The following is a 15,069-nucleotide window of genomic DNA, read 5'->3' on the forward strand; positions in this document are numbered from 1 at the left end:
TATCTAAATGAAGAGATGGTTGTTAATTTTCAAACAATTAGGTCTGTGCTGTTTTAACTATTTCTCTCAATTCCTCTTGTTCAACAGTCTACTTTTTGGTTTTAAAAAAGAGTGAAATTATTCTTTAGACGCCAGTTTGGAAATACAAGCATGATCTATGTTATCATACTTTTCTTTCCAAATGCCGTTCCAAACGTGTAAGTGCTTCAGTTTCTCCGCCTGGCCATACTGCAGAGGGTAAGCCATCTGTATCAAAACCTAAAAAAAAAAACAAAAAGAAGAAAAAAGAAAAAATATTCTTCTGGAACTAAAATAATTTTTATTGAACCGCAACAGGTAGGAAAAAAATACTTTGCAGAATAATTTATGACAGTAGCATAAAAATGAACTGACGGCCCTGGGTAACTCCTCATATATAAGGATACATCATGGTCTCTATTCTTTAGGATGAACATCTTAAGGTGATCACAGATAGATCACATTTATAGAACACATAAATAATGTACAGATTTATCACTTCTTAGTTTAAGAGCTTCTTTTAGATTTTTTTCTCCTTTCCCTCTAAATGCAAAATACTTTACACGTCAAATTAGAAGTGAGATTTTCTGAGTGATTTATTAACTCTTAAGCTCTGCATTTATTACCATTTACACCTACCAAGTTCTTCCAATGAAGGGACTCCATATTTCTCATCATGGTCATCAGACAGAGGAGTTGTGCACTTTTCTATTAGTTCTGAAGTAATTGTCTCTACGGGTATCTCTAGTGGTTCCATTTTGCTGATGAGAGTCTGGAATCTTTTATAAGTAAGAGGTGGTTGTCCACCATTGAGTTCAATGATCCTAATAACAAAGTAAAATAAAAATATAATTTGACTGGTAAGTTCTGAAAAGGCTTAAAATCAGAAAATAAAATTAATTACTTAAGACTTCTAGGCAGATGTAAGCTTCTTATACAACCATGAAAATTACTAAAGTAGTTATTGAATCTAAAAACCATTCTCGCAATTTTTTAAACATCTGTTACTTGTCAAAAATATACAGTATGCAAATACCAAAACCTTTAAGACAAAGGGTATCATTAAACATCTATGAGTGAAAAAAACAAGCAGCTAAATTAGCCTAAAGGCAATAACATAAAAATAATACATATGAAAAGGTAAAAACATTAAAACTCAGCTCAAAGAATCTCTTAATCGTCAGTAAAAACTGGACCGGACCAATACAATATCAAGGAGCAATAAGCAAGTCTCATTAATTAGGATTCTATATTACTGTAGTGACAATCACTTGCTATTTTCTATTGTGCTTATCATGCATTTGTTTAAAATGTCAGCATATGTATCTTATGTACATTTTACATTCACTTTTGATCACTGATTGCCTCAATCAAGTTATACTAAAAAGAAAAATTAGCTTTGACAATGGTAGCTTGGATCAGACACTATTTGGGAATAACCAATTATTTTCTTTTACGATGGCCATTTGCTTGGCATTTAGCCCTAATAAAGAAAGACTGTAAAATCTAATTCCTTCATTTTATGGATCAAAAACTAGAACCTACTGAAAGAGTTAAATAAGTTAGTCAAGGTTGCATAACTAATAAATAGGAAATCAAGGTCTCCTTAATCCAAATATAGTACATTTTTACAAAGTTTTTAACTTAAATTCCAGTTAGTTAACATACTGTATTATATTAGGTTGAAGTGTATACTTTAGTGATTCAACACTTCCATACAACACCCAGTGTTCATCACAAGTATCCTCCTTAATCTCCATCACCTATTTAACCCATCCTCCCAGTCACCTCCCCCTCTGGTAACCATCAGTTTATTCTCTATAGTTGAGAGTCTGTTTCTTGCTTTGCCTCTCTCTTTTTTTCCTTATGCTCATTTGTCTTCTTAAATTCCATTTTTCCTTAATGGTGTATAAGAATGCAAAAAGATTTCTGCACACTGATTTTATAACCTGTGACTTTACTGAATTCATTTATCAGTTCTAGTAGTGTTTTGGTGGAGTCCTTAGGGATTTTTATATACAGTATCATGGCATCTACAAATAGTCAAGAGTTTTACTTCTTCTTTACCAATTTGGATGCCTTTTGTTTCTTTATGTTGTCTAATTGCTGTGGCTAGGAATTCCAGTACTATGTTGAATAAAAATGGTGAGAGTGGATATCCTTGTCTTGTTCCTGACTTTAGGGGAAAAGCTCTCAGTTTTTCACAATTAAATATAATGTTGACTGTGAGTTTTTCATACAAGGCTTTATTATGTTGAGATACATTCTCTCTAGACCTACTTTGCAGAAGGTTTTTATCATGAGTGGATGTTGTACTTTGTAAAATGCTTTTTATGCATCTATTAAAATGATCATAATGGTTTTAATCCTTTCTCTTATTGGTGTGATGTATCATGTTGATTTTTTGCAAATACTGAGCCACCCCTGCATCTCTGGAATAAATTGCACTTGATCGTGATGTATGATTTTTTTTAATGTATTGCTGAAATTGATTTGCTAATATTTTCTTGAGAATTTCTGCATCTATATTCATGAGAAATATTGGCCTAACGTAGTTCTTTTTTTTTTTTTTTTTTTTTTTGGTCTTTATCTGGCTTTGGTATCAGGCTGAACTGGCCTCATGGAATGAATTTGGAAGTGAAATTAAGAAAATAATCTCATTTATAATTGCACCAAAAACAATAAGATATATATATATATATATATATATATATATATATATATGAGATATATGACTTTTGGCTTAATATCAAATAAGACCCCTGCCTGAATCAAACTACAGTTTTTATACATTTGGAAAAGTAGAACAAAATTAACTAGTTTTTCATGTAACTTATAGAATTAGCTTTATTAACTAGATAAAATGAGTAAAGAACTAAAAAAGTAAAACAATTTAAAAGGTACATAAATTATGAGATTTCAAGTTCAGCACTTGTAAGGATGACAGTATGCCAAAAGTTACTACACTAATGAATCTTATAAACCTTCAAAATTCAAAGAATATAAATACTTTCTAAATTTAAACTTACCACAGAATTTTTTTTGGACAAAGCATCACCAAGAAATGATATTTAAAAAAAAATACACTTTGAGAAATAAGATATTATGCCACATTTTAGAGGACTACAGCTATGCAAAGTAATATTATATACAATTTGCATCTGAAATTAAAATCCAGACGAGGGATACATACATGAGAGGCACCTGGATGGCTCAGTTAGATAAGCATCTGACTCTTGGTTTCAGCTCTGGTCATGCATGGCTCATGGGATCAGGCCCCCCCGGGATTTCTTCTCTCTCTCTCTGCCCCTCCCCTGCTTGCACACTTGTGTAAATGTTCTTTCTAACTCTCTCACAATAAATAAATAAACATTAAAAAAAAGATATAAATGCATGAAATAAAATAATTTAAGACAATCATACTGAACATATCAAAGTGTAGTATAGCTTTATATCATATAAACTATGAGATTAATATTACTAAGAGCCCTGAAAGGCAAGACCACAGGTTGAGTTAGAACAGTCAAGGAAAATTATGTGATACTCATAATAGTTTTGACAGTGAAATTCTGAGTATTTTTGTCTTATGCACTAAATGTGCCTGTAATTTTGGCATCTCTCGAGTAAATAAAAAATCACAGCAGTTAAAAGGCTAAGGACTTAACATACATTCATTTAATTCTCCCACAATTCTATGTGTATGTTGTTATTTTCATTTCACAAACTTAAGTCCCACAGGTTAAAACTTACTGGTCCATGTGCTTAATACCACTGAACTGTATGCTTAAAAATGGTTGAGATAACAAATTTTATGTTATGTATATTCTACCAGAATAAAAGAAAAACTTACTTGTCCAGGTCATATAATGTATGTGAAATTCGTACAATAACTTCTACTCCAGCTTCAGTAGCCAGTTTCTTAATGGCTGCATCTCGTTCCTTTCCAAAGGGCTCAGAATCATACTCAATTGAAAGTTTAGTAATGTTCCATTCCTAAAGTAAGAAAAACGGACAAAAATGTACACAAATTTTAATAATTATTTTTTCTATTATAACAACACATTCTGGAAAAAGTGAAAAGCTCAAACTCTACATATGAAATTATTATACATAAATCAAACTTTGAATATGCAGGAAGAAACCACACAATTTATAAATTCAAAAATATGTTAAGAAATGTATAGTGATTAGATTTCAAGCATTGTACTAGGCATTAGACAATCTAACAATATGCTTAAAACCAGCTTCCTACACTAAATGTGTTTGTATAGCACTATACTTTTCAAATAATTTACATTTGTTCCTCAAAATAATCCTCAGTTTACCTCTTTGGTTGGTATCTCCATTTGGCAGATAGGATTATCTGCCTAGGATTTAGGTATAGGATTTTATACCTAAAATTTAGGGACTTGCCCATGTTCACAAAGAGCCAGAATACCTGAATTTATGTCTGTTGATTCTAAGAATTGGTCTTTCATAAACCTTTGATAGTTAATATGGTATACACAATGCTTTGCTGAGGTACTCTTCTGTAATTTGTTATTTCTGATTACCAAAAAATGCTAACTGTGGAGATACAGAGATAGTAATAATAATACCAGATATTTAGTGAATATCAGGTGCTATATTGATAAGTTATGTACACATCTCCTTATAGTGATTTTCAGTGTGGAGACTGTGACTTCAGGTAATTAACTGATTTCCCCAGCGGGTAGTAGCTTTTCTTTTTAATTCTAAAATCTACTCTGATATATCTTACAAAGAAAAAAAAAATCAACAGCAATTCTACCATTAGTTAACTAATTATATAGTAAACACACTAATTCTCTAAACCTGGACAGTTTAGACAAGGGCTGTTTCCAATGGTGTGATTAAAAAAAAAAATTGCTACTATAAACCATGCAGTGTCTATCCTTATCTTTATGCGTTCATCTTAAACATTCTGGGGCATTTGTTCTATTTTTCCTAGAAATAGTCCCTTGAAAACCAATGAATGGATAAGGTAAGCACATTTAAAATTTTTATAGACACTCCAAATTTTCCACCAGATATAAGTGTACCAATTTACACTCTCATCAGCAGTACACCAAAGTGCTTGCTCCCCATACACTTGCCAATAGCATGTGTTAAAGGTTTAAAAAAAAAAAAAAAAACTAACACATACACATGGAATAAACAGAAAAATAATTTTTAAAATTTTATTTTCTTGAAAATCTTGAAGAATGCATATCGAGTGGTCAACAGCTTTTACCTTTGAAGAGTAGAATTTAGGAGTGCAAATAAAGTAATTATTTTTTATTTTACACACAGTTGCACTGTTCACATTTGTTAGTACAATCACGTACTGTTTCTGAAATTTAAAAATAAAATTAAAATGAGTAGGAAAGCATTATATTTCTTTGTTTTATGGACAAGAAGTATAAAGTAGCATTTAAAAAACCCAGGATCTAAGGGCGCCTGGGTGGCTCAGTCAGTTAAGCTTCTGACTTCAGCTTGGTCACAATCTCATGGTTGGTGAGTTTGAGCCCTGCATTAGGCTCTCTTCTGTCAGCACAGAGCCTGATTTTGGATCCTCTGTCCCCCTCTCTCTCTGTCCTTCCCTCACGCATGCACACACACATCCACTCTCTCAAAAATAAAATAAATGTTAAAAAAAAAAACACACATAGGCTCTAAACTCAGACCTCCTGAGTTAAAAGACTGGCTCAACTATTTGCACAAATGGCTAAACTCCTCCTGCCTGCTTCCTCGTTTATAAAATAGGTAGATTGTAAGTAATGTGCTTAGAGTAGCTAGCATATAATAAAAACTATGTATTTGCTACAGTAAAACAAACAAAAAAAAACATTGTTACTGTTTGCATGACATAATGCAAGTAAATTGTTAAGGACATAATATACAGTAAGTCCTCAATGAATGGCAGCTATTATTACTAGCCATTCGGATATTTCTTCTTTTGTGAGTTGCAGCTTATGTTTGCTTGGTTTTCTATGGCAATGAATTTTTCTCTTTGGACTTGTAAGAGCTCCTTATATTTTAATGATAGCAACCTTTCTCTGCCTTTTACGTTACAACTTTTTTTTCCTAAGTAGTAGTTAAAAATTCTATGATTTTTTAAATGTTTACTTATTGAGTGAGAGAGAGAACACGAGTAGGAGAGGGGCAGAGAGAGAGAGGGATACAGAGAAGCCCAAGCAGGCTACATGCTGTCAGTGCTGAGCCTAACATGGGGCTCAATTCCACAAACCATGAGATCATGACCTGAGCCAAAATCAAGAGTCGGACACTTAACCGACTGAGCTATCCAGGCGCCCCTCTATGATTTTTTTATAAATAAGTTTTTAGTTTTTAGATAGATGATAGAGTTTAAGATGACTCAGTAACACTCCCTTCCCTTTTTCCTTGTAAAGGAAGGGAACATAAATCACAGTTAAAGATCAAAATATAGACCACATTACTAGTAAAGAAGAATTGGAGAAAACATACTAGGTTTATGGGCAGGTAAGCTTGAGAATATTTCATCCCTGAATAAAACAGATTTACCGACCCAATGATAAGCAACAGCTTCCCTGCAATGGGGGCTCCCCTATAAAATGTATGACTCAGGAGAAGAGAATAGGATATGTGTTCTTAGCAAGTGAAGAAAAGAAAAGGTACAATCTGAGCTATGCTCACCTAGGTCCTTTTACTAAACTCACCAATGAAATCTTTAACTTCTTCTCTGGGGATAAATTAGTGAGTATCTCTCCACAATAAATATGAAAAGATACAGAAGAGAAGGTTCCCCAAACATTAAATGTATTCACTCATACGTCAAATATTATAATTCTTAATACAGGCCAGATATAACACTAGGTCCCTCCTTCCTGGAGCTTACTGAGGAAGATTGATAATCTGGAGATAAATTTAAAAAGTACTAACTATTAGAAAAAAATATAATGCTATGATAGGAAATATGGGGAAGAGGGTAATAAGCTAGTAAGCTAATTATCTACTCTCTTTCCTTCCCAATTACACTGGTTAGCTTTCAGTAAGTGGTAGAAGTACATATCCTTGCTTTACTCCTTATCTTAGGCAGAAAGTACTCAATATATCACCATTAAGAATGACATTAGTTATGTTTTCTTATAGACAACCTTTATCAAATTAACACTTACAAATTTTCTATTCCTAGTTTAAAGGTATTTTTAATCACAAATCAATGTTGAATTCTGTCAAATGCTTTTTCTTCATCTATTGAGATAATCATAATATATTTTCCTTTATTCTATTACTAGGAAGAATTATTTTAATTGATTTTTATAATGTTGAACCAGCTTTGTATTCCTGGAATAAACCTCACTGGATCATGATGTAGTATTGTTTAAAAATATTGCTAATTTCAATTTGTTAATATATTATTAAGAATATCTGAGTCTGTTTCTGGGAGACACTTGGCTATCCCCCCCTTTTTTTTCCCTTAAAATCTCTTTATCAGGTTTTTTTTTTTTTTTCAACTTTTTTTTTTAATTTATTTTTGGGACAGAGAGAGACAGAGCATGAACGGGGAGGGGCAGAGAGAGAGGGAGACACAGAATCGGAAACAGGCTCCAGGCTCCGAGCCATCAGCCCAGAGCCTGACGCGGGGCTCGAACTCACGGACCGCGAGATCGTGACCTGGCTGAAGTCGGACGCTTAACCGACTGCGCCACCCAGGCGCCCCTATCAGGTTTTGATATTAGAGTATGGTATTAGAATTATGCTGGTCTCATAAAACAAATGTTTTGGGGAAGTGTTCCCAACATTTCCCCATATTTTCTGAGAAGTACTGTAAAATTGGTATGATTTCTTTCTCAAATACATGATAGAATTCACAATTAAAGCCATTCTGGGCCTGGAGTTTTATTTATGGAAAGGTTTTCCATTATAAATTCAAGTTCTTTAAGAGATAAAGGACTATTCACTTTTCCTTTTTTTTCTTTTTCTGAGAATTCTGTAATTTGTACTTTCAAGAAATTTTTCATCTTGGTTGTCTAATTTATTGGCATCATGTTTACATCCTTTATAATACTTTTGAAGTTTAGAGAATCTCTAGTGATAGCCCCCTTTTTTATTCCTGATAAAGAATGATAGAAATGCTATGATAGAAATTTTCTCCCTTTTTCACCCTGATCAATATTGCTAGAAGTTTATCAATTCAATCTTTTCAAGATCCAGTTTTTGGCTTTGTTGACTGAATCAATCAGGATTCAGTCGAGAAACAGACAACATCAGCAATCTGAACAGGGAACATTTAATATGAAGAATATTAGTAAGTAAAAGGTGGTCAACAATGACAAGGAGTGAAAGAGGAGTTAAAGCTACACTATCCAATATGGTAGATAGCCACTACCCACAGAAGTGGCTTCTGAGCACTTGAAATGTAGCTAACTGGAACAGAGATGTGCTGTAAACATAAAATATACACTGAATTTCAAAGACTTCATATGAAAAAAAAGGTTAAAATAGCTTAAAATTTTAATACTCATTTTATATTAAAAGGATATTTTAGATATACTGGGTTAAATAAAATATATTATTAAAATTAACTCTGGGCACCTGAGTGGCTCAGTCAGTTGAGCATTTGACTCTTGGTTTTGGCTCAGGTCATGATCCCAGGATCATGGGACTGAGCCTTGCATCAGGCTCTGCACTGAGTATGGAGCCTGCTTAAAAGATTCTCTCCCCCTCTGCCCCCTCCCCTGCTCACGCTAAAAATTAAAATAATAATAATAATAATAAATAAAATTAACTTTATCTGTTTCTTTTTACTTTTTTTAATGTGGCTATTAGAAAATTTAAAATTATGTATGTGGCTTCTGTTGGATAGTACTTGTCTAAGGTGTCCAAAATTAGCAATTGCACAACACAGCCACCACCACTAAATGGAGAGAAAATAAGTAAATAATGAATTAAGAACTCAGAAGAAAAGAACCCTCCACTGAGACTCCCACCTTAATGCATGGATCTTGCTGCCACAGTAACACAAAACCTTCCCTGTAGAGAATGAACTTGCTAAAGGGCAAGGCCAGACCTGGTTAATAGTAAGCTGGGTGGTAGAGAAACTTCCTACACAGGGGTCTGGGTGAAATGCAGCTGGTCTGTGGAAGTGGCCTATCAGGGGCAGGGAAATTTACCAGAGGGTGTGGGTAAGCTGGGGCTTGCTCAGGAGGGAGGCTGAGGTAAAGACTACTGGGCCTCCCATATGCTCAACTGCTAGCTAATGTGGCAGGAAAAACACACAAGACTACCAATAAGGAAAACCCTTTCTCTCCTACTATGACTTGGCAGAGAACCACCAACAATATCTATTGAGGAATTCTAGTATCAAGCCAGCTGGCAAAGGAAAAATGTTTACAGCATCCAGCTTCACTATCACGTAGCAGGACTTAGAAGGGTGAATTAGAGCTGACAGACAATAAATTAATTATCGCACATTTATTTTCTCTATTGTTTTTCTGTTTCACTGATTTCCATTCCTCTGTTTACTATTTCCTTTCTTCTACTTACTATACTATAGGTTTAATTTGTTCTTTTTCTACTTTTTAAGGTGGAAGCTTAGTTCTTTGATTCCTTCTTTCCTAACGGAGTACTGAAAGCTACTAATTTTCCTCTAAGCACTGCTGTAGCTGAATCCCATAAATGTTTGGTTTTTTAATGACAAGTTGAATTTTAATATTTTAAAGAAATTATCCTAATATTAAGACTATTTTTAACTGAAGTGGTGAATCTCATGAATTTTTATATATTTTTACATTATCAGTTATAAATATTTATGATTTTTTTCTATTCATTTTAATTTAATTCTATTGAAGCCAAAGAATACATTGTATAGAATGTCAATCTTTTGAAATTTATTGGTACCCATTTTGTGGCTAAGCATATGGTCTCTCTTGGTGAATATTTCATATGTGCTAAAAAAGAATATATTTTCTATAGCTTTGGGGTATAGTGTTCTGCAAATATCAGTATACCAAATCAGTTGATAGCATTATTCATATCATCTATATCTTTATTAATTTTTGTATATTCTATCAATAACTGAGAGTTTATCAGTTTGAGATTCATATGTTTTATGCTGTTACCTGGTACATGTACACTTATAATAGTTATACCCTCTTGATGTAAGATTACTCTTAATTTTGCCTTGAATTCTACTTTCTTATGCTGTTTGCAAAGCACATCTTTTCCAGTTGTTTTTATTTCAAACTGTTTATTCATTAAAAATTTTTGAGTATAGTTGATACACAATGGTACATTAGTTTCAGATGTACAACACTGTGATTCAAATTCTCTATAGACTATGCTATCCTCACCACAAATATGGCTACTATCTGTCACCATAAAACGCTATTACAATATCACGGACTATATTCATTATGCTGTGCCTTTTATTCCTGTGACTTATTTATTCCATAACTGGAAACCTCTATCTCCTGTTTCTTCATATTTTTAAAATGTCTCATCAGCATCTAGTTGGTTCTTGCTTTTTATTCTGTGCCTTTTAAATGGAGAGTTTAAACTATTTACACTGAATACAACTGGCATAGTTGAGCTTAAATTTATCTACCTGCTTTCATGTGAATGAGTCAAATATTTTTTGTATCCCATTTTAAATTCCTCTATTGAATTTTCTGAAGTAGCTGTTCATGTTATTTTAGATCATAATGTGCATTCTTACCACTGTCTACCTTCATATCATATATTACTATTGAATAATGTAAGAACTTATATATACTTATATTTATGTCCCTCCCATCTTGTGTGATCCTGTTATAAATTTTATTTCTATATATGTTATAAGCCCCTTAATATTGGTATTACCTCCTATAATTTACTATTAGTTGTTTTTAACCTGTCAACAGTCTTTTAAAGAAAATAGGATATATAAATATACATAACTAAAAATAACAAAAAAGTTATTTTATATTTACCCATATATTTAGTGCTTTCTTCTTTTTTGCAGATCCTATCTTTCATTCAGAATGATTTCCTTTCACCTAGCAGAACTTCTTTTAGTATTTCTTACAGTATAGATCTTTTGGATATGAATTATTCTATTTTTGACTGTCTGAAAATGCCTTCATTTTACTTTCTTTTTAAATTTAAATTTATCTGTTTATCTTCTTTCTTTCTTCCTATCTATCTATCTATCTACCTACCTATCTATCGCCTACAGCACCTGTTATTCCCAGGTGGTCTCCCATCCAAGTACTAACCAGGCCCAACCCTGCTTGGCTTCTGGGTTCAGATGAGATTGGGTGTATTCAGGGTGGTATGGCCATAGACTACCTTCTTTTTTTAAATGAATATTTTTGCTACGTTAACAAAGTTGTTTGTAGTTCTTTAAAGATGTCATTCGATTGCCTTCTGGACTCAACTGTTTCTAATAAAAAGCCACCAACATTCTTATTGTGGTTCCTTGAATATGTCTTTTCTCTTCTGGTTGCTTATAAAATTTCTATCTTTGGCTTTTAGTTAATTGACCATGAGGTGGCAAGATGTAGTTTTCTTTATATTTATGCTCTTTAGGGTTTTTTGAGTTCTTGACACTGTGGGTTGATATCTTTCATCAATTTTAGAAAATGGTCAACCATTATCTCTTCAAACATTTTTTTTTCTTGTCCCAAACCTCTTTCCCCTTATTTTCTAGGTCTGCAGTTATACATATGTCAGGCCATTTACTATTGTTTCACAGACTGTTCTCTTTTTAAAGACTTCCTTCTCTTTGTGCTTCAGTTGAGATAATTTCAATTGCCCATCTTCTTTTTTTATTTTTATTTTTTTAATATTAAATATACTTTCTTGTCAAATTGGTTTCCACACAACAACCCAGTGTTCATCCTGACAGGTGCCCTCCTCAATGCCCATCACCCACTTTCCCCTCTCCCCCACCCCCCATCAACCCTCAGTTTGTTCTCAGTATTGAAGAGTCTCTTATGGTTTGCCTCCCTCCCTCTCTGTAACTTTTTTTTCCCCTTCCCCTCCCCCATGGTCTTCTGTTAAGTTTCTCAGGATCCACATAAGAGTGGAAACATATAGTATCTGTCTTTCTCTGCCTGACTTATTTCACTTAGCACAATACCCTCCAGTTCCATCCATGTTGCTACAAATGGCCAGATTTCATTCTTTCTCATTGCCAAGTAGTATTCCATTGTATATATAAACCACATCTTCTTTATTCGTTTGTCAGTTTATGGACATTTAGACTCTTTACATAATTTGGCTATTATTGAAAGTGCTGTTATAAACATTGGCTATTACTGAAAGTGCTGTTATAAACATTGGGGTACAAGGGCCCCTATGCATCAGCACTCCTGTATCGCTTGGGTAAATTTCTAGCAGTGCTATTGCTGGGTCATAGGGTAGATCTAGTTTTAATTTTTTGAGGAACCTCCACACTGTTTTCCAGAGCGGCTGCACCAGTTTGCATTCCCACCAACAGTGCAAGAGGGTTCCCGTTTCTCCACATCCTCTCCAGCATCTATAGTCTCCCAATTTGTTCATTTTAGCCACTCTGACCAGCGTGAGGTGGTATCTCAGTGTGGTTTTGATTTGAATTTCCTTGATGAGGAGTGACGCTGAGCATCTTTTCATATGTCTGTTGGACATCTGGATGTCTTCTTTAGAAAAGTGTCTATTCATGTCTTCTGCCCATTTCTTCACTGGATTATTTGTTTTTCGGGTGTGGAATCTGGTGAGTTCTTTATAGATTTTGGATCCTAGCCCTTTGTCCGATATGTCATTTGCAAATATCTTTTCCCTTTCCGTCGGTTGCCTTTTAGTTTTGTGGATTGTTTCCTTTGCAGGGCAGAACCTTTTTATCTTGATGAGGTCCCAACAGTTCATTTTTGCTTTTAATTCCCTTGCCTTTGGAGATGTGTCAAGTAAAAAATTGCTGCGGCTGAGGTCAAAGAGGTTTTTTTCCTGCTCTCTCCTCTAGGGTTTTAATGGTTTCCTGCCTCACATTCAGGTCCTTCATCCATTTTGGGTTTATTTTTGTGTCCATTGCCCATCTTCAAGTTCACTGATCCTTTGTTCTGCTTTGTCCAATCTGTATTAAGCCCACTGAATGAATTCTTCATTTCCTTCTTTTTAATAGTTTCCACTTTTATACTGAAATTATCACCTAATCACATTTTTCACCTTCGACTAGATTCTTCAAATCTATAGCATAATTATTGCAAAGTCCTTAATTCTAATCCCAACATTTGCATCAACTGTGGGGCTATTTCTGCTTTTTCTTTTTTTTTCATTTTACGTGATTGCAAGTCACATTTTCCTGCTTCATCATATGTCTCATAAGTTGATTGTATGACAATGGTATAAAGAATAGAGATGGAATAAATAATATTTATCTCTAGAAAATTGCATAGTCTTGGCTCTGACTGCTAGAAGTTGAATTACTATCATCTGTAATTGAGGTGGGTCTTGGCTTTGTTGCTACTTTAGTTAAATTCCTTCCATTCACCACTGGGTTCAAATATTTTAAGGGTAGGAGCCAAACTTCTTCAACAGGGCTTGGAATTTGAGTATGGAAAAGATTCTAGATGTCTCTCTCTGCTTGACAACCCAGTCAATAGCTTTACAAACTGTACACTTCTCTCTACCTTGTTGTCTACCCATCAGTCTTATGGTTGCTGCAGAGTTCTCTTTGCTTTTCAGCTTTGCTCCCTAATTTTCTATTCCTCTGGAGACATCTTTCTAGCCTGCTGTCCTGTCCCCAGCTTCAGTGGACTGCTACTTTGCACTAAGTGAATGCCCAGTAGCACTTCAAGAGGAATCTCTCTCAGCTCTTCTGCTTTGCTTTAGCCTTTGGTATATTGCCACTGGTATTCCACAAAAGCACTGTAGAGAGTGAGTGTGAACTTGCTCTGTAATTTGGGTTTCTTGGGATTCTAATCTGCCATGTCAGTCCATATATGACCACAAAAGCTAGGTAAAATTTCTACTGATTTCTTTTTACTCTCAACTACAGTGGATTCCCTTTTCTTTCTGCTGTGCCACCAGGAATATAGCCATGAGTCTCTTCTTTCCTACGAAAGGCTCATTGCTTTATGGAAGTTAGTTTATTTAGGTTTCTTTGTGTCCTCAACTCTCTAGTAGGTTAAAAAAAAACAAACACCCATGATTTTGTGGCATATTCACTTTCTTCTCATTGTTAAGATGAGACAGTAGATTAGGCAACATCTGTATGGATATGTCTCCTCAGGCAAGGGAAACAAAAGCAAATTAAAGTATAAGGAGTACACCAAAATAAAAAGCTTTTGCACAGCGAAGGAAACCAACAAAACAAAAAGGCAACCTATCGAATGAAAGAAGATACTTGCAAATGATATATCAATTTGATAAGGGGTTAGTATCCAAAATATGTAAAGAATTTATACAACTCAATACCAAAAACGCCCCCTAAAATCTGATTAAATAAAAACTTAATTTTTATTAATTCAGGTTAATTTATTATAATTTAATGATAATAAATAAAATTACAATAAATTTAATTTTTACATTCATTTGTAATTACATGTAATTAAATAAAGCTGATTTATTATAAATTATAGTAATTTAATTAAATAATTCAGGTCAGGGGACCTAAACAGACATTTTTTTCAAAGAAGACATATAGATGGCCAACATACAAAACAAGATGCTCAACATCACTCATTCCAGGCAGAATAGCTAGTCTTAAAAAGCCAAGAAGGGCACCTAGGTGGCTCAGTCGGTTGAGTGTCCGATTCTAGGATTCAACTTAGGTTATGAGCTCAGAGTCGTGGGAGAGAGCCCAGCATCAGGCTCTGTGCTGACTCTCTCTCTCCCTCTCTCTCTCTGCCCCTCCCCAACAAAATAAATAAGTAAACATTAAAAAAATAAATAAAAAATAAATTTTTATTTAGACAAGAGATAACAAGTGTTGGCAAGAGTATGGAGAAAAGGGAACTCTCATGCAATGTTGGTGAGAATGTACACTGGTGCAGCTACTGTGGAAAACAATATGGAGGGTTCTCATAAATTAAAAATAGAAATACCATATAA

The 15,069-nt window shown here is 34.0% G+C and overlaps 1 protein-coding gene and 1 non-coding gene across 2 annotated transcripts in view; both read right to left on the minus strand.

Moving 5' to 3' along the window:
- CRY1 (cryptochrome circadian regulator 1) overlaps positions 1-15,069 on the minus strand; it is a 94,554-nt gene that overhangs the window by 10,923 nt on the left and 68,562 nt on the right. The window contains exons 3-5 of the mRNA XM_049626235.1: positions 3,869-4,011; positions 658-842; positions 170-258 (exon numbers count right to left, since the gene is read on the minus strand). Of these exons, the coding sequence (XP_049482192.1) occupies positions 170-258; positions 658-842; positions 3,869-4,011 (417 nt within the window). The remainder of the gene's footprint in view (positions 1-169; positions 259-657; positions 843-3,868; positions 4,012-15,069) is intronic.
- LOC125920458 (5S ribosomal RNA) lies at positions 11,207-11,325 on the minus strand. Its single transcript, XR_007457058.1, has one exon. It is a non-coding gene; the product is annotated as a 5S ribosomal RNA (ribosomal RNA).

The sequence above is a fragment of the Panthera uncia genome, chromosome B4 (assembly GCF_023721935.1).
Source record: "Panthera uncia isolate 11264 chromosome B4, Puncia_PCG_1.0, whole genome shotgun sequence".
NCBI classification, from domain to species: Eukaryota; Metazoa; Chordata; class Mammalia; order Carnivora; family Felidae; genus Panthera; species Panthera uncia.